At 31.3% G+C, this 25,820-nt stretch overlaps 1 protein-coding gene and 2 long non-coding RNA genes across 4 annotated transcripts; 1 reads left to right on the top strand and 2 right to left on the bottom strand.

Annotated features, from left to right (window-relative positions):
* Positions 1 to 1,215: 1,215 nt before the first annotated feature.
* Positions 1,216 to 5,488, top strand: LOC122610704 (probable lysophospholipase BODYGUARD 1). Its single transcript, XM_043783674.1, has 4 exons — positions 1,216 to 2,054; positions 2,149 to 2,480; positions 2,781 to 2,980; positions 4,975 to 5,488. The coding sequence occupies exons 1-4, from the start codon at positions 1,454 to 1,456 to the stop codon at positions 5,306 to 5,308; spliced, it is 1,467 nt and encodes a 488-aa protein (XP_043639609.1). The 5' UTR covers positions 1,216 to 1,453; the 3' UTR covers positions 5,309 to 5,488.
* Positions 5,489 to 9,629: 4,141 nt separating this feature from the next.
* Positions 9,630 to 10,436, bottom strand: LOC122585287. The gene is made up of 2 exons (XR_006321683.1): positions 10,348 to 10,436; positions 9,630 to 10,090 (listed from the first exon to the last, which is right to left on the bottom strand). It is a non-coding gene; the product is annotated as an uncharacterized LOC122585287 (long non-coding RNA).
* Positions 10,437 to 22,728: 12,292 nt separating this feature from the next.
* On the bottom strand, positions 22,729 to 23,627 carry LOC122585874. Of its 2 annotated transcripts, none has more exons than XR_006321810.1 (2): positions 23,073 to 23,627; positions 22,729 to 22,965 (listed from the first exon to the last, which is right to left on the bottom strand). It is a non-coding gene; the product is annotated as an uncharacterized LOC122585874 (long non-coding RNA). The 2 variants fall into 2 exon arrangements; XR_006321811.1 differs by having other exon boundaries at positions 22,729 to 22,984.
* Between the last annotated feature and the right edge of the window lie 2,193 nt (positions 23,628 to 25,820).

The raw sequence follows: 25,820 nt of genomic DNA on the forward strand, positions 1-25,820 counted from the left end.
TATACGTATAAGTTACAATGCTTGTCGTTTGTATTTTAACAGAGTAATATGATTTGTTAATATGTCAGTTTTATTAAGAATAAATTTAGGTATAGATAAATAATAAATATATTGTGTATTAAACATTTTGTAAAGACCATTTAATTTTTTAAAATTATTTTTATAACTGAAATGAAAAGCTTATAATTTAACATAAAGAAATTAAAAAATTAAACTAAACAATTATAAAAAAAATAAAAAATAAAGTTTGACAATACACTATGTATAAATAAAAGTAATGGTAACTCTACAACATTTTTTTTTTTTTATCTATTTGCAACTAATACAAATAAATTAATATATCATATACATATAATTGTTTTTAGTAATAGTTATTATGTAGATGAGTATAAAATGTTAGTGAATTGATATCACTATCACTGGCCTATTAATAAATACGCCTATAAAATCTTGTGGTGTCAAACCTACCAACCAGTCAGTCTTATGTATCATTGCATAGTGTAATTTACAATTTTACATTGAATCATCTTACCTGTTTGCTTGTTGACAATTGACTATTGAGGACTTGGAACTTGGAAATGCATACATAAATGGGTCAACTTCTTATAAGTTATAGCCATAACCATTATCTCAATGGACTGGACCTTAATTATGAGAAACTGCCAACCATCATATCATTTGTTTCGATATTTAAGCCCAAAATCCTATTTAGGTCCTCATAAACTGCCCCCCGGACTTTTTGAGCTATAGTTTGAACTTTGAAGTTTTTGAAGCGATTAGCATGAATTTAAACAATATTATTATTTTCACTTTAAACCTTGCTAATTTACACATTGTGTTGCTTTTGCATGTTTCATGTCGATGGAACAAATCAATCGATTTTGACTCGACGATATTGAGTACGATGGGACTTAACGGATTTACGTGTTCTAGTCATAGTGTGTATACTTGAAGACATGGGTTGGTTACTTGGTTAGCTTCTTTAGGTTCGACCAACACGTTTAATAATATTAATATGGTAATATATATATATATATATATATATATTGAAGTTACATTATTAGCCTTAGAGATGGTTTCTTGGGAGATGCTCAATTGGAGGTTCAACCACCACCAACCTTATGTTTAAAAATGTTACTAAAATCTTTATATTTTAATTTTCCTCCAGCAAACTGTTTTAATGAGAGTGCATTTATCTCTTACCTGTTAGTACCTGTCCACGCAAAACACCTTTAATACAAGTAGCTAGCAAACTCACACTCTTCCCCCTTCAAACACACAAGTGTATTCAACAAGGTGGTGCATGGGTTGGGTTATTATTGGCTCCATTTGAGTCACAAGTCGGGTCGGGTTGGATCATTATCAACCTTAGTTTAGACTAGCTTGTGAAACATTTTGTGTTTCAAACCTATCTAGATAATATTTGTTATTAGTTTCTAACTAGCATATATTGATGTGGGAAGAGAATTTTGTTTCTGGTGGCAAAATGGGCGTGTTGGGTATTTTAATGATAACTGGAAAGTTTATTAACGATGTTTTGAGCTTCATTGTTTTCTCCATTCTCGACGTACTTGATTTTATTCTTTGTTATGTCTACAAAGTAGCCGATTTTTTCATTGAAGCCGAATGGAAACCGTGTTATTGCTCTTCACCAAAAGAAGTCATTTCCGGAAGTGCTCAAATATTGGTGTCCGAAAAAGGGGAGTCCAAAAAAATCGTTTGCCTTACATCAACAAAGCTACAACTTGAAGAGATCTCGGACACCCTTTTCACTCGACCATCTTTGGTGGCCGAGGTGTCGAAAACCACAGTCAAAGAGCTTAAGCGTCGAAAAATCGACAACACTACTACAACAATGGTAACTTCCATTAACAAGTCAACGGTTCGGTCAACTTTCACGGTCAACAACACCATTGTGGAAATGCTCCAAGAGAAAATCGGTGCTCATAAATCTCACCCCATTCCCCGTTGGTCAGATTGCGATTGTGACACGTGTAACTCTTGGTCCAACTCGTGTAAAGATACTCTTTTCGTTCACTCCGAAGGCCCTAAAGGTCCGTTATCTATACGATTTTATTATTTATACAAGCATATTATACCCATTTGTGTTTTATTTGGTGTATATGTTCTGTTTTGGTTAATTAACAGATAATGTGGGAGGAGATGATGTGTTATTTATTCATGGATTTATATCATCATCTGCATTTTGGACGGAGACAGTGTTTCCAAATTTCACAAAATCAACAAAATCTGCATACCGATTATTTGCAATCGATCTATTGGGTTTTGGACAGAGTCCAAAACCACACGACTCGCTTTATACAATCAAAGAGCATTTAGACATGATTGAGAAATCGGTACTCGAATCACACAAGGTTAAATCTTTTCACATCGTGGCTCATTCTCTTGGTTGCATTTTGGCCCTTGCACTCGCCGTTAAACATCCTAACGCCGTCAAATCCCTCACTCTTCTTGCACCGGTATAGACTCAATCAACTCTGTATCAAAATAGTAACAACTTACTTTTCCGAACGCTTTAATCAAACTTTGTAAATGTGTTTAAACTTTACTGCAGTATTTTATCTAAAATGACAATATTACCCTTCAATATGTGACGCTAGTTCATTAGACGTGTATATTCTTTGTGAGACTATTTTGGTTGTTTGATGAAACATTTAATGTATTAAAAATGCAAACTGATATAGGTGAAATTAATACATATGTACTGGAAATGAAAAAGTAATAAGTTTAATGGAAGGTGATTTGATTTTAATTTGCAGCCATATTTTCCGACACCGAAAGGGGAGCAGGCAACGCAATATATGATGAGAAAGGTGGCGCCGCGGCGGGTGTGGCCATTGATAGCGTTTGGGTCTTCGTTAGCTTGTTGGTATGAACATGTTAGCCGAACCATTTGTTTGCTTATCTGCAAGAACCACCGCATTTGGGAATTTCTTACCAAACTCATCACCAGAAATAGGTAACAATAATTATATTTCTTTATTTCTTTCTTTCTTTCTTTCTTTAGATACTCTAAATTTGTTTAATTAATAATTAGAGTACAATTTAAAACGACTACGTACCTTAGTTTAAAAGATATTATGTTTTTTTTTTTAAAAAACGACTACTAATCCTAATTCTATTTCTAAACCACTTCAATAAATATTTCAAATAGACTAATGACAAGGATCGAATCCTAACATTCTCACCCGAAATACAATAACCACTACCAAAATAGTATACTTATTTTATGAATATCGAATATCAAACGTGTACTTTAAAAATTAGACTCTACAATTTTTGGTAAATGTAAAAAGGTTACCTAATACGGTAATTGATAATGATACTTTACATTCTTCTCAAAACAGATAAATATTTAAAAATAGAGGTTTAGCAAATATCTACGTATTTCTGAATAAATATAGTCAATGTCTAAGTTTTCAAAAAATATATAGTCAATGTCGTGACAGTTGAATTAACTCACCGATTGTCATCAAATATACGGAAAAAAATAAATAGGACTGATATACAATAATTATATGATGGGGAAACCTGATTTATATATATATATATATATATATAAATTTTGAAAAAAATAAAGGTTGTGCAAACCTGATTCCTGGCCGGACATAAATTTTGAAGGGGTATAAATTTTTAAAATATTATATATATATAATGTATAATATGTTAAAAGATGTGTTATAATATAAATATATATTTGATTTCATTTTAATTAATGTTTAATATACATTATTTTAAGTACTAAATATAAAAAATTTATTTATATATTTGAATTCGGTTAATTTAAGGGGCATAATTTTTTTTGCTCAGTCGGGGTGTTAAAATTCTCTGGGCCGCCACTGGTTGTCCCTCATCTAACCTTAGATGGGAAACCTCTCACATTTTGATTTTTTAATCATAAAATTCACGGGGGCCTAAGATTTATTTAAAATACAAAATAATATTAAAAGATTTCTGTGTGAGGGATTTCCCGTCTAAGCTTAGATGAGAACAAAAATTAACATTTTTATATGAATTTCATATTTGTGGATATTTGAATACGTACATAAAAAGTGTATAATTTTATAAGTTAGCATTTTTATAACTTCTAATCTTTTTTACTATAAAAAAACTATTTGCATGTTACTTTCCCTATGTTAAAAAATTTAGATAAATATATTACCCTTTCTAAAATTATCTTTTAAAAATAGGTCGAGGCAGAAAATAAATGAACAATTTTGATTAGAGTTTGCAAACTTTTTTGATACAAAATTCATACATTAAATTTTTGAAGAATAAAAAATTAAACATTACAGTGAAAATGAGTCTGTAACTCTGTATTATATATACCATTTTATCTTCAAATCAGTTTTCCCAAAAAATGCCCTCGTATATTTTCCTACATAAATTTTGAACACTAGTGGAAATGGTAATTGCCACATCACAATCCACTCATTACCCCACAACCACATTCTGTAACTTAAAAATATAATATAGCGGTTTCAAGTTTGTAATGTGTTTATTAAATTTTCATGTATGTATAGTTAAAAGATGTCCAAAAGTAAACATGGACCATATATATTGTTTGGAAAGCATGGTGTCACAATCAGGCCATTGAGTTGGTTAAATCGTACGTCTTTATGATATTAATATATAGAACCTAGTTGTAAACATGTCACATTCACTATATGAGGCCATTCAATGAAATGTTAGTTACGTGTCCCTGGCCTTTGTATATATATACATATATATATAGATTCATAATACTCCATCATTTCTTCATCCATAATAATAATCGATCATCACCAGGGACACATTGGTCATTTTCATACCAATGAAACCCACCTACATATATATATATATATATATATGTAGATCAAATGTTGTTAAGACTAATATGCTTCCTTCTAGAGATCAAACGACTTATTGTTAATTAAATATGATTAATATAACACGTTTGTCTAATAATTGCAGGATTAAGACTTATTTGATAAAAGGTTTTTGTTGCCACACACATAATGCCGCATGGCATACCCTTCACAATATTATATGTGGGACTGCCGGAAAGATGGAAGAATATTTGGAAACAGTTCAAAACAAGTTAACGTGTAGCGTTAACATTTTTCATGGTATAGATGACGAGCTCATCCCGGTCGAATGTAGCAACCACGTGAAGACGAAAGTCCCTCGGGCCAACATTAAGGTTGTAGAAAAGAAAGATCATATTACAATTGTCGTGGGACGCCAAGAAGCTTTTGCTAGAGAACTTGAAGAGATTTGGAAGAATTCAAAGTTGTTAAATGGGTAAATAAAAAATCTATGTAGTCCATTGATAATCAAGATGGATGAATACTAGCTATTAATTAGTAGCTAGCCTTAGTATATATACATATATATATGCAATGTATGATCCGGCCAAGAAATTGCTTGTTTGATCTCTTTCTTGTTTTTTTGTTATTTTATGGTACGTAAATGCAATTTCATCTCATCACTTGTTTCACTAAGCAAAGGCGAAGTGCGATAGCTTGCGGTCATTACTTGAATTCATGTCTATAATTTACGGAATGTATGGAATATATATGTTTGTGAGTTAATATACTTAACAGTACTTGTTTGAGTTTAACGAGCATGGTATCCACGCAATGAGGTGACAGTAGTGGGGAAGACGGTCTGTTAAAGATTTTGGGTAGTTACATAAAGAAAAATAACAAAAAATTTCAAGGGCAAATCTGGTAATTTAAAGACAGAATTATCTAATATAGAATATGTCATTTCTTTTATAAGGTATTATAGATATTTTATTTTAAACCTAGCTCGATCTTCAAGCATTGGATTAAAATTTAGGTGCACATATGTACCAAATATCAATAGATGGGCTGTTATTTGAGAAACTTGAGACTTTGAGGTTTGAAGTAAAAAATGAGTGTGAACAAATCTTTCCGGACTGAAAATCGAATAGCCAATTAGTTTTTTTAAGAATTATCTTTATAATTATTAAAACAGTAGTAATCCTAGCTTTCTAAAACCATCTATAAATCTTAAACTATGTTAATATATTGACACGTAGGATTTTATCATATGTGGCATGTTTATATTTGTTTTTACAATATTTATCTTATATTTATGGGTGGGGAGTCCCTCAAGTTATCCCAACTTGAGAGGTAAAATTTGGAAGATCTTGACCCTTAAATTAAAATCAAGGGTTAAGATTCTACCCTATATTTATATATTCAAAGAAAGAAAAAATATTTCAAATCCCATAAATATAATATATTCCATTAAATCCCGTACAAGATATAGATAAAAAGAGAAACTATATGTATTTCATTAATTAGATTCAATTTTATAAAGTAAACATAACTCCTCTACTATATTGAAAAAAGATTTGACATACACGTTATTTTTTTCCATCGATTGAGTAGCTACAATAAAAATTGGTGTGATCACTAATGCAAATTTTTTTTTAATGAAACACTCAACCATAACTCAAAAATATGATAAAAAATAATACCTCTGATCAATATTCAAATTGATTTTTCCAATATACTCTGATCAAAGTTTTACGGTACGATAGATATTGTTCATGGATACTATTAAGATAGATTTTATTATTAGATTTTATATATGTTCAATTACTTTTATATATTTTTTTTTGGTATATAAATGATGTTTATTTTAAGTTTTGTTGATTATCAATGTCAACATTAAAAGCTTTAAAATTAAAATCACTTTAAAAACCGCACATCGTACGGGTAAAAAACCTATATATATTAAAACAGTAAGAATCCGAACGATTCTAGAGCATCTTCAATTTGAAGTTAGCTTATAACATTGCCACATATGATAAATCCTATGTGGCATCTTCATATTTTTTTACGATATTTATTTATTAATGAAATAAAAAATATTAAATATATTGACACATAATAATATAAAATTTTGGAATATATATATCTTATATTTTATTACAGAGAGAAGTTATTATATTACCTATCGAATATATATAGCAAATTATTTTCTTACTTAAATATAAAATCATATTGTAGCTTCTCAAATCTTCAATTTGAGAAAAACATATCAACTCATTAGGTGCTTTGTTACAAGAAATCAAAGTTTGAAGATAGATATATTTGGAACACTTTTCACCAACTTGAAACGATGGTACAATCATGTCTATTAATATAATATGTTTATAATTTATGAAAGAAAGTCCTAAGTATAGGACTATTTTTATAATGTAATTAATTACATGTTTACATAACTCGTGTTAAAAGTTTTGTTTGGATGCCGGCCAACTCATTTTAGGTTTTCATTTTAAAGAAAAATGAAACGCCACTTAGAAGTGATGTTTCATGAGTTTTTAGTTTTGATGATTTGTTTAATAATTAAAAACTATATATATACCTCTTAAAGTTGCAGCTAAAATTATAGTATCAAAGAACTCTAAAAAATAAAAGTTCTAACTAACAGCTTTGCCTAAAAGATACAACTTAAAACTAAAATATAAACTACAACTATTTTTGTCAAACATACCTTATATTATATTATTTTTATTCATGTATCAACAAATAAACAATATACTAGCATTATGCTTCTAAATTAAAGATAAACAAGATAAATAATACATTAGCATATACTACTAAACCGAAAAAACAAATTATTAATCATTATTGACTTCTACATTGTAAACTTTACCAACATCTAATTCAGTTATATTTTTAAATAGCCACACATCATGCGGGTAAAAGACATAGTATATATTATATATATATAACAATCTGAAAGTGGATTCTACGGTACCGGCTTAGTTGGCGGCTTAGTTAGCATAGGGTACAACGTCTATTGCATGGATAACAACTTGTGAAGCGTATGGATGGCTATGTGACGTGCAAAATCGAGCTTTAAATTTATAAAACTAGAATTACCTACAAACTCACTACCACACACTATCGGACAGTGGACCCGACCGTTTGTAATATAGCTAAGAAGTAAGACCGTGTTCGTTCTCAGGGTTTGGATCAACTAGTTGTTTGATGAAATGGTTTGTAAAACGGGTGTTACTTCGAAAATCCTTTTGACAATAAAATTTAAAATGATTTTGAAAAACAAATTGCATGAAAGTAAGAAGAACTTCAGACAATATTGATAAAAGTCATCCACCTTGAATTCATTTGACTTCAAATGTGATTGCATTTAATTAAGACCAAATTCGTTTGAGTTTAAAGATAATCGTGACAAGATTAAGGTGCTCACGTGATACCACCAACCGTGAACAAATTACCGAATCACCTAAGTTGCTAGTTAAATTACCCAAGCCGGTACCACCAAAGCTAAGACAACTTTTTCAACAATTAGTTTTATTGACTATCAAATTATCAATTGCACCTATGTGACAATAACATGGTACCACCAACCGCTATGAATCACGTTGACAAAATTACTCTTTTCTTAAAATGATATTCACTATCAAACCATGAACTAGTGATAATTACTCATAGACAAGTAACCGTTTTAAAATCACACATACATTCAACTGGTACCACCAACGAAGAATTTATATGCAACCAATATCATATTAATTAATAAAAAGAATTAAATCATCAAGATCACGGAACAACGATAATTTAATAAACTCTTTTGAATTAAAAATATAGCAATCACATCATTCGTCTAGTTTCATCAAGGTGAATAATTAAACGTTTAGCCACTCATGATCAATTCAAAATAATAATTAAAATAGAAGAGAAACATGATGTACCAATCGTTTAAGAAATTGAAATTGCAAGACAATAAAAGTAGATACGATCTAGATGGGTGCTCGTGAATCTTCAATGAATCCGCCTAAGAAAAACTTGCTTGGAGATTGAAGAACCCTTGTAGAACATCTCCTAGCAAGATTTTTGATAAGTTGGAAATTAGGTCATGGTTTTCTATTACGATGCAAAACTCGTCCAAAACCCTTCAGATCCCGTGCACTCACTGCGGCACAGTGAGCCATGACTTCCCCTCACTGCGGCGCAGTGAGGGCCTTTGACTTTGACTTTTAGCTCACTGCGGCGCAGTGGCTAAGCCAACCACCACTGCGGCGCAGTATGATTCCTCGTCTTGAATTATTGATCTCTTGACTGCGGCGCAGTCTTTAATGTGCAACCCCCACTGCAGCGCAGTGGGGTTAGATCAAAACTTTTACGTGGATAATGGTTGCGGCGCAATGGGCAAGGTATATCTCCACTGCGGCGCAGTCATAGCAGGTTGTGCAAAGATCTCCTTTTCGAACTTGATTCTTGCTAAATTCTTCCGTCTTTTCCACTTGAAACAACTCTCGATATCATAACTCATTGTCTTGACCACAAATCATCCAAAAATGTGTCAGATGAACGCGTAACCTGTTTAGCGCCTGAAAATACTAACAAACACCATAAACGCGCCAAATGCACATAAAATCGACTTTAAGTACTTAATAAAATGGCCAATAACGATGTGGGCGATAGGTATAAATTGGTCACATCCCTATGGTATTACTTTTTCAAGCAGATTCAACGTACAAATGTATAAACATAATGTACAACTCTATTTTCCAACTCATCCTTAAAAACAACAAAACCAAAAAAATACTAAAAATCAACTAAGATCTTCAAAAATCAACATCTTCATTAACATTCAGTAGTGGTTGAACACTTAAACCGGATAAATGATGTTTCTGTCGGAAAAAAGTTTTAGAAAACGTCGGCTGAGGTGGGAGTTGTGGTGGAGGAGGACTAAACGGATAATTTCCACGATTTTGCTGAAACAAACTTAAAAAAAAAGAAATGTAAATCAATGATTCTCTTTTAACCAAAATAACAAAATCTGATACAAAGCAACAAAATAAAACCCAACAACATCATATCTGTTGTGCAAAAAATCTCGACCACCGATCAACGATAAGCAATCACCCAACACCATCATCAATTTTCAACCCACCCTTAACTGACTGTCATGATAGGAGAAAGCTAATGTAACCTCAGTCGCTCACACAAAAAATGACCGATATTTCATCCAACTGGATATGATTTCTGGAATCCAAACATTATCGCAGTAACAACAGCGCCTGGTAACAAATGACCGTAACAAAAGCCATCAAATAACGATGGCAATAACTGTCGGCCAGGAACAAACCCCGGTTGGTTTCGTTTACCTTATATACATGATTAATAAACTAAAATGAACGAAAAAAGGTTTAGTCGACATTATACAATTTTTTGTATTAAGAAGAGTGAGATTCTTTGGAAAAGAGATAAAGAAAGAGAGGTGCAAATGAGTTGGGATGCACTGGTGCAGAGAAAAGTCAAAAAGTTAGTGACTTACTTGAATTAACTTGGCCCATCGTTTTGTATATCGGTGAACGGTGATTGACAAAAATGTTACTAAATCAATGAATTTGTTGAATGGATGCCACGTTCCTAGCTCACTGTGCCCCGTGTTTTCCACTTCAATTACTAGATGTATTTGTTTTTGGGGTAAATTACACTTTTTTCCCTGAAGTTGGCAGCTTTTGCACTTTTTGTCTCTAACGTTTAAAAATTACAATTTGACATTAAAGTTGGCAAAAACTTGCAATTGAAGTCCTTTTGCCAAACGGTGTTAAGTTTCAGCCGTTAACTTCCGCACGTGCAAAACACGTGAGGGCATTAATGTATTTTCCCATTTAAACTTGAGGGACTGAAAGTGAAAAATGCGACATGTTCATGGACGAAAAATGAAAATTACTTTATTTATTATTATTATCATATATATATATATATGGACAACCAAATAAGAACATTTTTAAAAGAACGGTGAGAACACCTTAAAATTATCATTTTGATGCATTAAAAGTCCATAAAACTGACATAGTGCATAACTAATTATCATTATTTAAGTGTTTAACAACACATTGATTCATCAAAATCAAAAAAATCACGTTTTTTGTTGGATGCATCATTTTGATGAATATGCATCCAAGATGGATGCATAAAACAAAAAACATGATTATTTCGATTTTGACGAATGAATGTGTTGTTAAACACTTAAATAATGATAATTAGTTATGCACTATGTTAGTTTTATGGATCTTTAATGCATCAAAATGATGTTTTTAAGGTGTTCTCACCGTTCTTATTTTAAAAGTGTTCTCACCAGCAGCAGCCACCACCCAAATCATCATCACTTTCTTCCAAAATCCACATTCATCATTCAACGACTCCAACACCTCCTTCATCATTAAATCATCAATGTTGAATATCTTCAAGTGATGGTGGCGCAGAGGTGGTTAAAGGTGGCTGTACGGCGGCGGTTGTATTATGAATTAGGGTTTCAGCCACCCCCACCATAGAATCGGGCAATTGAACCTGAGTAGGGCCATCCCTACTTTCTGACCGGGGTAAGCAGCCCCCTGATCGATCAAATAATCATTCTTTTTTAAAGCAGCAGCAACCCCACTCCCAATCGATCCCCCATCATCAATTTTCTGACCGGAATTCTGCCTAGAACCAACCGGAACAGTAGCGGCGGCTGGACTCAAATAAGGGTTTTCTATTACAGCCCCCAGATCGATCGGTTGAGCTTTCTTTTTTCAAAATTGAACCATCCCCATCAACAATCAAAGAATCCCCAACCAACAATTGATCAATTGCAGCCAGATTAGAGAGTGGCGGCATAGTGGTTTGTGGCGGCGACTGTTTCTTTTTGAATCAAAATCACGGCTGATTGATCCGAATCAATGGATTTCGAGTTTAAAGAAGAAGAAGATCTAAGATTATAAATCGCGACAGCTGTTTCTTTCTGAATCAAAATCGCAGATTAGCCGATGATGATGATGATGATATAGAGAATAATAGTAAGGTGTATACTACTAAAAGTGTATGAAAAAACTTAAATAGTGAAGACATGGAATATATAGATATAGATAGATATAGAGATTGGAGTTAACCGGAAGGGAAAGACGGAGAAATATTCTCCGGTTGAAAATGGGAAGTCTTTCGAAAGACTCGAAAATCATATATATGTATATATATAGTGAAGATTTATAATAAATAAAGTAATTTTCATTTTTCGACCCTAAACATGTCGCATTTTTAACTTTCAGTCTCTCAAGTTTAAATGGGAAAAGACATTAATGCCCTAACGTGTTTTGCACGTGCGGACGTTAACGACTGAAACTTAACACCGTTTGGCAAAAGTACTTCAATTGCAAATTTTTGTCAACTTTAAGGTCAAAGTTGTAATTTTTAAACGTTAAGGACGAAAAGTGCAAAAGCTGCCAACTTCACGGACGAAAAGTGTAATTTACCCTTGTTTTTATTTACTTTGTAGCTTTTTAATCTATGTCTTGAGAGATCAAGATTCTCTCAAGTTATAATAACTTTACCTATAAAGTTGAGAGCATCTCAACCATTGGATTGAAATCAAGGGTTAAGATTCAAAAATCAAGTTTGAATTTTGACCCTTGATTTCAATCCAATGGTTGAGATACTCTTAACTTTATAGGTAAAGTTATTGTAACTTTAGAAAATCCTAATCCTATCTTGAGTACGTTTTATTTCAAAACTATTATGGGTTATGTTATTAGCCCAACAAAAGCCTTTCATTTTGTTATTTATTCGATTATGAGATTTCTATCCGCCATCACAATTTTAATTCCAAATTTTTCTACTTATATATATAGTTTACTAAAAAGGTATATTATATGGAACTGAATAAGGTTGTTAGTTTTTGTCTTTGTTTTTGATATATTCTATGCATCACATAAATAGAAAATTGTATTAGTTACTAAATAAATTTTTTAAATGATTTTATGAGTTTCAATTATCAAGTAATGTTAATGGATTTTAGAGCAACCATATCACAACAACGTTTGGAGATATAATAATATTTGTATTCGTGAGAGAATAACTTTAAGTTAAACAGTTGCAGTGAGGCTCATGATAATCACGTTAGTATAAAAGATCCGTATTAGACTAATACATTGCGGGGCCCGAAAGCCACTAGTTAGAGATGAAAACTATAAAAATACAATGTTACTGAACATATATGAAAATTATTTTTTCCACATGTGTAATTCTAGATTCCATGTAAAATTAATAGTCCCACACTCCCACCCATAAGTTACTCGACGTACGCTCTCTTAAATTTCATTGAATTTTCTTGTTTAGTGCCCTTTTTGAGCCATTATATCATATGTTAGAGAAATTGCATTTAGTACTTATTTCCTATTTTATTTTTAGAAATAATAAATGATAGACAAAACCAATATCATTAAGCTAGTGGAGATATGACAGTAACAACCTAAGCATTAACAGCCGGTGGCTAGAACAAATCTCATTAATTCGAATTACAACTATTTCCCCAATTTTGGTAGCAGCATTTAATTTTCAAATTTCATAATTATTTCGTTTTGATGATTTTATTATGTTGTACTCTTATAGGATTCCTTTGTCACAGTTTTGCGTATAACTTCAGAGACATACTTTCAACCCCACTCCGAGCTAGCATTAACCTTTTTCAAGGTAGATAAGTCGTTTACGTATTAACATTTTCACAAAAGGTCCTATCTTTGATTTTCTTACATAAATTCTTTGGGGTCACCAATTCATTTGGATGCCTCGCATATTTTAAATAGCCTAGATTAAAAAACCTTGTCCGGTTAATATTACATTTTACTCTGAGCTAGCATACATTCAAATGAAATTTATTATCAACACTCCATATTTGATTAACCAATTTGACTTGTGTAAGTTGGCAACTAAGTACATTTTATGCTAGAACAAATCCGTGATCTTAAATCACGAGGTTATCATTTGGTTATAATCCCTAATTACCATTGTCTTGAGCTGGTTTTTTTTTATCATTTTTTTTTTCGTTATTGTTTTCAATTTAATGGACAAGTGTATAAGTGTATAACGACTATTTTGCCGTTAAAAAAAAAAAAAAAAGAAAAAGTGTATAATACGAGTTAACGACTATGTGAAAAAAACGATGCAATATATTTTGTTTGGTTTAAATTTTAATTGAATGGGCCCTTCTTAGTCCATGTTCGCCAGAAGCCCAGAACAGAGGAAATTATGAAGAAATAAAAATGTACTAAATAAATTTGACTTGTCTAAGTTTACAATAAACAATAATAAGATTATAAGATTTCATAACACCAAAATAAGAGCAAGGTTCTTTTTAGCTTAGATCTGGCAAACTTGAGTATAAATTAAAATGCATTAAATATTTTTGATACGTAAACAGATGCAACTCATATATTACCCCGTACAAATTTAAATGTCATGTACGGTTGCACCATGTTACAATCATCCTACATCATGCACTGGTAATTAACTAGTACAAGCATATGCTCACAATATGTATATATAAATCATTTTGTTCTTGTATGTCATATCATAATCATATCATAATATGAAATAAAGTAATCTAATTAAATCATGTAACACATGGTTTATCCATGAAAGCAATATCGTCTGACTAGTATTTAATTATATACATCTATCAGAGGAATGAATTGATGAATTGGCGCAGCGGTCTATTAACTTGTTTATTTTGTTTTTAAACCGTATATATTTAATATGTCAAATTTTTTAACAAACTTATCATATTGTTTTTATTTAAAGGATTTTTAAATTTCGTCTATATTTATTTTTGATTTGACTCATCCATATATTTTTTTTATAATTGTTTTATTTGCTTTGTATTTTAATTCTGTTAAAAGATAAATTTATATATTTAGTATGACAAAATTTTAAACAGAGTTATTTTATTTTTTTACTTTACATTTTTTATGTTTCACACTGTATTACCTTTCGGAATTTACCAAGTTGTAACCTTTTTTTATTTTCTTGCGTAGCCGCCTGCAGTATGCTTTTAATAAAAGATATGTGTTTAATATGCAAACTTTTTAACGGATTTATCATATTTACTTATACTTTATATAACAAATGTAGACATATACATTTATATTCTTTTTTATGTTTTTAGTCGTCTGTCAGCCTGTTTGGTCTTTATATTTATATCGCAATCATTTGAACGTAATTTTGCACGTAAACACTATAGTTGAAGCCCAATGTGCGGGCTTATAAACCCGCTAGTTAAAAACTAGTAATGAGAATTTTGGGTTTTGATAATATGATCTGTACATTGAGAGAGTATATATAGTAGTTGGTTTGAGAAAAATTATCATCTTCTCTATGATGTCAAAATGGTCCAAATCTATACTGATTAGTCAATTCCAAGTATATGTTTGTTACCTATACAATATTTACATTAGATAGGCACAAAATATATGTTTTAAGTAGTGATCAATAATGTTCACAGGAACGTCATCGACAGTTCTTTTGGGCAGTGACGAAACCAAGATTTTTATTCAGGGGTTTTCGAACGGTTTCATAATACTAACAAGTGTAAAATTAGATTACAAAATTCAATTACACTACGTTGAGATCACTAATTACTTTAAAACTAAATAAATTTTTAAGAATAATAATAGAAATATATTATTTTATAAACAATATGGAGCTTCCATGATCATCTTTAACCACCATATAGCTCTTCCTATTTCCACTACCTTTGGGAGCCATTTCCGTAAAAGCTATACGTGGGTTATATGAAGTAATTGTATATAAGTGCCTCTTTAACTAAAAGAGCTCACATCAAAGGTTGAAATGACAAACATATAAGTGTTATACCTTTCGTGTATGATTAACGATTGTGCGGGCCAGCTACGTTAATTAATAAAGAATAAGCATAAACATAGTGTCACGAATGTAACAATTAATGTTTATTTTCACTCATAATCTCATCTTTTTATTTTAACAAGTATCGTAGTCTAGTTAGGATAATTTTGATGAGTATTTTATAGAATGATTTATGATCCATAATTTATAATTTTTTATAAAACATATTGACCTTTCATATTTTAGAAAATTCTAACACTTTTTATACTATACTCAAAATACATTTATTTCTTAATTCTAATTCGATCCCGTATACAACTAATTTATACTTTTATACTATTTAATAAATAAACAACTCTTTCTTTAAAAACTATGGATAAATTATCTAAAATACCATTGATGATTAAATTACAATATCGGTCATTTATCCAAAATATCTCTATTAATATTTTGCATCAATTACCTTTACATCAATTATCTACACCACTCGACGCCGCCTCCACCACACCAACAGTCACCCCCACCACCACACCGTTGCCGCCACAAACACCATCGCATTGCGCTGGTACCGTATATGAGAATCTAGATTCCAGAGTTGAGTTGTACTAGATAGCCATCAACATACATAATGTTCATAGTTATAAAGAGTACGTATATGAGAATCTAGATTCTAGAGTACTCTGTTAATTAAATCAAATAAAAGAGTTAAACATAAATCAAAACATTAATTGCTGAAATGAAAGATGTATAATCCAAGGTGTAACTATGATGAAGACGACAATGTGCTTATACGATAAACACCACCCGGTATTAAAGCAATAGATCGAGATCTTTTTATGATAAATTGAGAAGTCATAATTTGTAAGAGAAAGAAACATATATATTTTAATAAAATTAAGAACGGACTCATTTTTTTCTCTCTCACAAAACAATCGCTATAATCATACTATAATTTATCATTTTGAAACTCAACTTAATTAGATCTTAATCCATATAATGTTTAGACTTTGCTCAATTTAATGTTTAGACTTCTGCTCTAGTACTATTTCACGACAGTGTTACGTACATATGGTGTATTGGTGTACACACATCCACCAATTCAGCATGAACACCCACTATACACGGGATGCTCTTATACGGAAAGTACACTCGCTTTAACCAGAAAGGTCAAAGTACAATACGGGTAGTACGTATTGATACTTATCGTATAAAAACATGCTCACCGTATAGTCGGTGATTACGCCGAATTAGTGTTCCTATCTCACGAGTCAAGGACCTTTTTTTTTTAAATTCAGAATGGCCGGGCTACTACAGTGAAACAGTCAAACGTAAGGTATTTCACTATTTTGTGTAAAAGTTTGATTCATATAAAGCACACTTGGACTTTAAAACCAAACAGGTCATTAAAGTGGGCCTCGATTATACAAGGAACTATGGGCTAGCCCAGGTTCCAACCCCACCATCTTAAAACCCCACCACCTGTTTGCCCCCCCCCCCCCCCCCCCCCCCCCCTTTTTTTTTAATTAACTATTTCTCACTATTTCACTGCACCCGATCCCTTATCCCTATATCCATACAATAACAAAATAAATAAATATATAAAACATGATAAGTAAAGAACAACTAATAATGAACAAAATTGAACACGGCAATATAAAACTGTAAATTCGGGTATTAGGTGTAATAGTGAAATGTAAATATTCTTGCCTACAATGGTAAGCAAAACACACGTAAAATGAACTATTTATTTGAGTTTTAATGTCTGCATCTATAACGAAATGTATATGGTTTTCCAAGGTATGAAGTGCAAGTAGGTATATAATCCCATATATATTTGTCATAGGGTCACAAGGACACTAAAAGTAACTATTAAAAGGTATTGGCTTTTAACCTTTTCTGAGTATATATTTTCATTCTTCACTTGATAATGAACCAGTTTGGCAGCAGCAATCCAGGCTATACGTTTTCTCTTAAGGGGTGTTTGGTTGGGTGGAACTAATTGGAATTCATTGGAATTTGAATTTCATTCCTAACCATGTTTGGTTCATAAAAATGATGGAATTGAAATCTAAACTTTCCCTCAAATTCCTTAATTTACTGAATCTGAAATTCCATCAATATATCAATAGAATGTTTTAGATTCCAATAGAATTCAAACTATTTGACAAAAAAAACCCTTATCTAAAATTAAACCTTACATTAGTTATTGATTTTATTAGCCTACCTCTAATCTTTTCTTCTTCATATCTGCATCATTTGCCTCCTATCTCCTACCTTTTGTAATCTGACTTGGTGTCCCACCAACAACCACCACCTAAGTGAAACACTCCCGCCGGAGTAACAGTCAATTGGAGTAAAGGCCACCCTAGATGGCGATTGGGAAAAGCATAGTCTGTTGTGTGTTATATGTGTATTAGATTTTGATGGGGGTGCTCAGATGGTTTTTTAAAAAAGATGCAAGAACGATGATGGGTGGTGGGTTATATCTCTGTGGATATAGGGGGCTGTATGTATACATGTATATATATCTATGTTTATGTTTATTTATTACTTTATGGAAACTGAACTAGAGCAAGGGTTATTTAAGAACCCACAAATAAAAAAGAACTCAAGAATTATTCTGGACCACACATTCTTTCTCTCTCTTCAATTAAATAATAAAATTCACCCGAATCATTCAAAATGCTTATCTCGCAAACCGTAAATCGTTAGACGAAACAAAAAACATGGGTAGTCTTAAAATTTCGTCCTCTTTTATTAGAGATCCAATTCAATATACTTTTGACGACTTTTTAATTTTTGTTTTTTTCCCTCTTGTATTTGTGTATCTACACATGTATAGGATCATTGTTTCACATGTAAATTAGTAAATGAACATATGTACACAACAATAAAGGTTAAGGGAAGAGCCCCGTCAATCCATGGCGGAGCCATGGTGGCCAAGGGTGGAGCCCATCAGTCCATGGCGGAGCCATAGTGGCTAAGGGGGAACCCGTTATGTAGATCATTTATCACCGGTCACCCCCTATGACCTATCACCCTCAATGACCTATTACCCCCACCAGCTTTGGTTTATGAATATCTTTAAGGACGAAGCCCGCTCCGAATCATATTTTTTGTTCAACCTACACATGTGTAAGTTATGTGTAAGTACAAAAAAGAAAATGAAAATTAAAAAGTCTTCAAAAGTATAGCGAATTGGATCTCTAATGAAAGAGGACAAAAATTTAAGACTACCCATGCTTTTTGTTTCGGCTAACGATTTACGGTTTGTAAGATAAAACATTTTGAAGGATTTGGGTGATTTTTATTATTTAATTGAAGAGAGAGAAAGAAATAAAGAATGTGTGGTTCAGAATGGTTCTTGAGTTTTTTTTTATTTGTGAGTTTTCAAAATAACTCACCCCAACTGAACTATGTGCATCGAAGCCATTGATTGAATTATCTATCATTAGTTATTTTTTTTATTTTATTATTATTATATTATTTATTTATACTATGTTATTAAAATGAAAAAAAAACTTGTAAATCTATAATAAAGGGTAATTTGGTCATTTGTTATATTAATATTCTAATTTATTTAACTGAATTCTATTGAATTCTGTCAACCAAACACACAACATATTTTAAAACTTTCAGATTCCAATTCCTTCAAATTCTAATTCCTTTGACAGATTCCAATTCCTTTAAAAACAATATGCGAACCAAACGCTCATTTAATTTTCATTTGTTTTTTCATTTTAGTATTATCTCTTTTTGTTAACAAAAAAATTATTTAACACTTACTTTAATTAAACATAAAAAAGCAACAATAAATATTTGTATATAAAATCTTGCTTTTTATGAACAAAGGGAATGATCCAACAAATTAGAAGGGTTCTTTTTCCTAAATACAAAACCAATATTGTTTTTTTTTAAACCATTTTTGGGGTCTTATAACTTTATGTTTGTACACCGAACCTTGGTCCTAGAATGGGGAGGATGAGGGGTTTATGGTTGTATGTTGGCGATTCCCTTTCGGTAAGGTGTGAGAACCTTTTGTACGCCAACTATGTGTTGTATGTGTGTTGAGAGTGCAGAGAATATTCTGATTTGTGTATATTGTGTCCCTATTTATAGGGTGAAAGTGTCTTGTCCTCCAAGTAGGGTTTTCCCCTATTGGAGTAGATTTGTTTCCTTCTTTTGAGGAGATTCGTAGCTATCCAGCTTCTTATGAGATAAGTACAGATCTTCATATTGGGAGAATGTATATCCTTTCCATAATAGTCGGACCCAAGGTAGTCTGTGTAGGCTCCGTAGTGAGGTTGGGTGGGTAACACCATCACTTTATAAGTGGGAACTATTTCTATCTTTTTTTATTTATATATATCTCACATTTTTGTTTTGCAATAAATTGTTACTTTTAAAAGATGTGTGTATTCTAGTAGAAATAAAAGTCTCCATTTCTTCATTATTATTTTTTTGAAATAAAATAGTAGCATAATAAATATATATGATACAGAGAGTTGATAACATTTATAAAATGAGTAAAAAAATAGAAAAAATACAGGTATAGCGAAACATGATTGTTCAATCAATTAAAGACGAGTGACCGCCCAAGTTTATAAACGGAATCCATAGCCCTTAAATTAGATGCCACAGATGTTGACTACACTCTGCGCAAGAGAGTCAATGCAAGCTAAAAGCTAGCATTACTTGTATCTTATGCATGAAATCTTGTACCTCTTTTTGTAAAATTAAATTAAATGCTAGTATAGTATAGTAGTAGTACTGCTGAATGATATAAAAATGATGACAGTCGCCTCACATCTTCAAGAATTCATGACACATTGACACTACAAAGCTCCTGTACAACACTGACTCACAGATGTAAAGATTTTGACAGCTCTCTTTCTCTTTCTTGTTTTCCAAAAACAAAAAACAAGAAGGCAATTCTTCCCTTTCTTGTTTTCTAAAAACAAAAAAAAGAAAGGGAAGAGAGCGGTCAAAAATCTATCTATATATATATTTTGTTGTTCAATTACATTATTAATTGTTACACATTCATCAATATATATGATCTTACATATCTTAATAGAAGATCTATCAAACTGGAAAACATTCCAAAAGTTAAAGTCACAAATTATACTATTATTATTTCTTTTTTGAACAACGAATTAATTAGTAAATACTAGTTAGCATTCAAGACGCCATAATGATATCTAATTGGGCAGTATCTCAAACCACCATGCTTGAAGCCATGAACATGCATAGGTTTTCAATTCATGACAATTGATCAAGCTAGGATACGTAACCACCATTGATGGATTAAGGTTCAAAAGGAATGAAGAAGCAAATTAAGTTTGTGAAGAAACTGTTGATGAATAGAGTGAATATAGGTGAGGACAAATTAAACCAAGCCTGTGGGCATAGTCACCACGCACCCCAATCAAATCAATCAAAGGACTAGACTGTCTGTGGTGATGCCAAATTCTAGCTAGCAGGGTTAATAATATAAGTGAAACATGTCAATGAAATCTAGGAAAAAGGAGGTTTAATTTGCATCAATTTCACATCTACTATTAACTAGGGCTACTACTACTAGTAAATGACAACTCTTTTTTGTTCACTAGCTTGCTTCAACATATATACAGCTATAAACATGTCTTGTGTACATGTGTTTCCATTTACACATGCCCCAATTTTTTATTTATTAATTTAGTCGATCCCTGGTGCAAGCAGTAACTACTTAACAGTTGAGTTGACTGGAAAAATACAAATTTAACAATTTACTAGTCGATCATATATATGATATCTATAGGAAAAATTTACTACAAAGAAATATGGTTTAAGCAAATTTTGTGAGACTAATAAGCAAACCCCATGTTAGTTATTTTACATAAGATTGGGGTCCAAATATTTATAGATAGAGTGGGGGCATGGGGAGTGGGTGTATATATATGTTTCTTAAATCCATAGGCCATACAAATAATGGACATATATGTATATGCTAGCTATCAAGCATTGAATTTATAAAAATATTTTTAAAAAGTTAATTAAAAATAAATATGGCCATTTCCCTTTATATATCCTATATAAGTTAAAATTTCATGCTTACTAAATTACCTGTAAATATATATACCATGAAATAAAAGAAGAAAGGAGAAAATAAGTAAAAAAAGATGAAGTTTCAAAGCATGCAAACCCTAAATCTGAAGAAAAAAAAGCCATCATGATAGCAATCATAAGGTAATGATGATGGGGGTTGAATGTAAAAAAAAAAAAAAAGTCAAATATATATTTGCATCGTGTAAAAAGGAGATATATATAAGGGGTAAAAAGAACATCAGAAACAGCCACAAACACACAGATCAGAATCTTGAATTTGAAGTCATCTCACAAACACAAACACTTTAGAATCTAACAAAGTAATGATGAATTAAGAACTTTTTCATAATATCTTTCTTTCTTTCTTTCTTTCTGGGTATTTGCAGAGTTAGAAAGTAGTATATATGCCCATAGGAAAATTCATCATTACACAAATATATATTGTCCTTTATATGTGTATTTAGAGTAAAGACTAACCCAATATCAATAGTAGATTTTTATGCAAGAAAGATTGTCTTTTTTAAGTACACTAAAAATTTACAAACGGATACTAAAACAAGTGTTTGCAACCAATTAAGATCGAATAAGTATTAAACCACTTTAATGATCCATACACTAAAACAAAGCTCAAAATCAATACTAAAGATTATGCCACCTCAAAGATCAAGTCGGTCTTTATGCAAGAAAGATGGTAATTTACACTAACTTAAAAAAAAAAAAAAAAAAAAAAAAAAAGAATCTAAATGGAAGATTAAAGTAAAGAAGAAAGATTGACCCACCTCTAAGATTGAGTCTTTATGCAAGAAAGATTGTTATTTACACTAAGAACTCAAAATAAGGAGCTATACAAACAAATACAACAATAATGATAATCCTGTGTATGGAGAGAAAAAGAATTAAGCTATATGAAGTATTATTGTTATATATGAATAAAGATTAACCCGGCCACTTCAAAGATCAAGTCTTTATGCAAGAAAGATTTTGTTATTTAAAGTAGTAACAACTAATAAGACAAATAATTAACAAAAGAAAGGATGGAATTAAGAATAAAGATTCTGAGTCTGTCTTGATGCAAGAAAGATTGATTGTGCTTCAATCCACACTGACATCTCTTAAAAAGAAGGTTAAACAAAGACGATGAAAATTACCAACTTCATAGATTATATATCCACTTTAAAGATCGAAGCTTTATGCAAGAAAAAGTGCTATATATAATTAATTTACACTATCAGATAATATATGATAAATATAGGCTAAACAAAAGGTTAAAATTAAGAGTAGAGATTAACCCACCTCAAGAAAGATCGAATCTTTATATATGCAAGAAAGCTTGTGAGAAGAAAAGAAGCAACAATTGGGGGGAATGAAGCCTGGTCCGAGTACACCAGATCCAGTGATCAAGTTTCTCGATCTCTTTTAAAATAATGATCAATCTAGAACCTCATTATTAACCAACAAAGACCATTGATAATTGATCCGTTGACTAATTTAGTTAATTATAACAACATCATATTATAATAATTTGTATAACTATACATAGAGAGAAAGATCTGTAGTTTCTAATGATCTCGAGCCAAACAACATTCCCCTCAAAAGAAATAGCTTCTTTTTCCCTTCTTCATATATATATATATATATATATATATTTTGTATGAGAAAAATGGTGAAGATGAGCTAGGGATGGAGAGAGGAGGGAGGTAGATGATAAATAAATAAATAAAAGGGGTGAGAAGAGAATTGAAGATAAATAATAAAGGGCCGGGTAGTTGGTTTGGAAAAGGACAATGATCGAGAGACTCATTAACCCAAAACAACAAACACCCGCCTATCTCTCTCTCTCTCTTTCTGTGAATATATGTGACATACATATACTGGAATCTGGACCACCATGTATTCATATGAGACATATGTTTACATTAAATAACATTTTGATAAAGGCTTATTTCTATTTTTTCTTTAAAAAAATTTTAAATCAAAAACAGTGGATAAGTGATTAACATCTTTGTCTCTAACGACAGAGGTCAATGGTTTCCATCCTCATGTCTTACAAGGCTAAAGTTTTTTTCTATCTTTGATAAAAACCTGAAAATAAACCGTCGTGATAGGAGTATGTAAGGTTGTCTACATCTTGACTTCCTCCATACACTGTCAAAGTATGGAGACCCAAACCCTTAAAAGACAGCATTAGATGTTTACTGAGTATTTGTTTGTAGATTGTAAACTCGATATTTTTTTTTGCTCATCTACTTAACGACAACCAAAATGGCCTACTTGTTAGATTGTCTCATGTTTGAAAGCGTCTTTAAGTAAATATCTTGGGGGTAAGAAACTAAAGAGGATATATAAGTAAAAAAAGTTCACAGAAATACCTGTCCAGGTTGCATCGCAAGAAAACCGCATGAACAGAAAAAACTTATCTATTAACATGTTTATTTTGGCTCTTAAACTTTTTGGGAAGAATTTTTATTTGCTGTTTCCTATCAATCATTTTGTTAGACTAAGACGGGATTGCTAGAGTTAATGTTCATCTTTATCAATGTTAAATGCAACCTTTAGGGTTTGCATTTAACGTGCATGAAACATTTGTTCATTTCATATTAAAAGTTCACCACATGAATTTTATGATAAGAGTACAAGTGTAGAACTATTTAATACACTTTAAATATAGGTTTAAGGTTGCGTTTAATAAAATCCAATACAATTTTTAGAAAAAAATTGTTCTTTTGTTTATACCTTGTTTTCCCTTAACTCAAAAAGTATCAAAACATTTTTTGTGAGTCTTTGAGATCGAAATCAAGTTTATTGTTTGATTTTTTTTTATAGTATTAAGATTAATTAAATATCTCATAGATCATTGATCCTATGCATGACAAAATTTTCAAAAGGCGAAAAAGAGGAAAGATTCTTTAATTGTAATTTACTTTTCATTCTCAAATGCTTTTCGACACTAACATTCAAACTATATATAATTTCAATCAATAATATAATATTTTAATTAGTAGCCCATGCATAAAAAGTAACAGTTTCTCCAAGTAATTAAACTAATCAATCCCCGGATTAATAAATCGGCTAACCATCTCCAAATTTTCAAGTGACCACATTAATTATTGTTTCGTCTTGCAATCGATCAAATTGTCACCCATGATATGTCCCAGGATACATATTTAAGTTCCGGGCGTCCTGTAGTTTTGAAAGACCATCTGCATGCATCAACTATAAAATAGGCCCCCTATGAACACTTTTGTATATATCAATGACAATCTTAGTTAAACTACTTTTTTTTTTGACACAAAAAGTTAATAAATAATAATGAAGAACCCGCCACTTGTTACAAATAATGGATCGGGCTTTATTCGGTTAGAACTATTATATACCGATACATATACGCATACGCATTTTGTTTAAAATCATGTCACGTACTTTTTTTTAACGTCAAATTTGGGCCCAGCGATCATATACATAACTCTAATTTTAGAGGAAAATATATTATGGGAAAACTCCTATCTCCATTACTGAGAGTATTTTGCCCATACCAGGATTTGAATTTAAGATCTCTCAGTCTCAGGATCTATCATATACCAATCCATTTATTAATGATTGGTCATGTTACGTACTTATAAATATTAAACCCATCTTAATAGCTCATGTTGCGGCCGGATGCTCAAAGCCACTCATATATGTTTAAGCCTTAAAAAAGATACTACAACGTGAATAAGTTTCCGGGTAAGTGAACACACACATTAATGAGGCAACGGAATGAAATTATGAAAAAACTTATAAATAAACAAATTAAATCCGAGCAATTCTAATAATCAAATAATTAATCTTGGTCGATATATACATCCATAAAGTGCATGTTTCAAGGAAGGACACCACCCCATTTTAAGTAATTGATCAGATAAACAAATTAAAAGAAAACTAGGACAATTTTTTTAACAGCTAGCAAAAAGAAAAATACGACTAGATCATATATAAACGGAAGTTGCAAGGGACAAATAATGAAGGTTAGAAAACATAAGAAAGTGGGAAAAGTGAGCAGTT

This window comes from Erigeron canadensis, chromosome 1 (assembly GCF_010389155.1).
Source record: "Erigeron canadensis isolate Cc75 chromosome 1, C_canadensis_v1, whole genome shotgun sequence".
Lineage (NCBI taxonomy): Eukaryota > Viridiplantae > Streptophyta > Magnoliopsida > Asterales > Asteraceae > Erigeron > Erigeron canadensis.

Excerpts from the sequence above, each read along its gene's own strand:
- LOC122610704 (XM_043783674.1), top strand. The coding sequence starts at position 1,454 with ATGTGGGAAGAGAATTTTGTTTCTGGTGGCAAAATGGGCGTGTTGGGT. Across the intron at positions 2,055-2,148 it reads TCACTCCGAAGGCCCTAAAG|ATAATGTGGGAGGAGATGAT; the intron begins GTCCGTTATCTA and ends GTTAATTAACAG. Across the intron at positions 2,481-2,780 it reads CCCTCACTCTTCTTGCACCG|CCATATTTTCCGACACCGAA; the intron begins GTATAGACTCAA and ends TTTAATTTGCAG.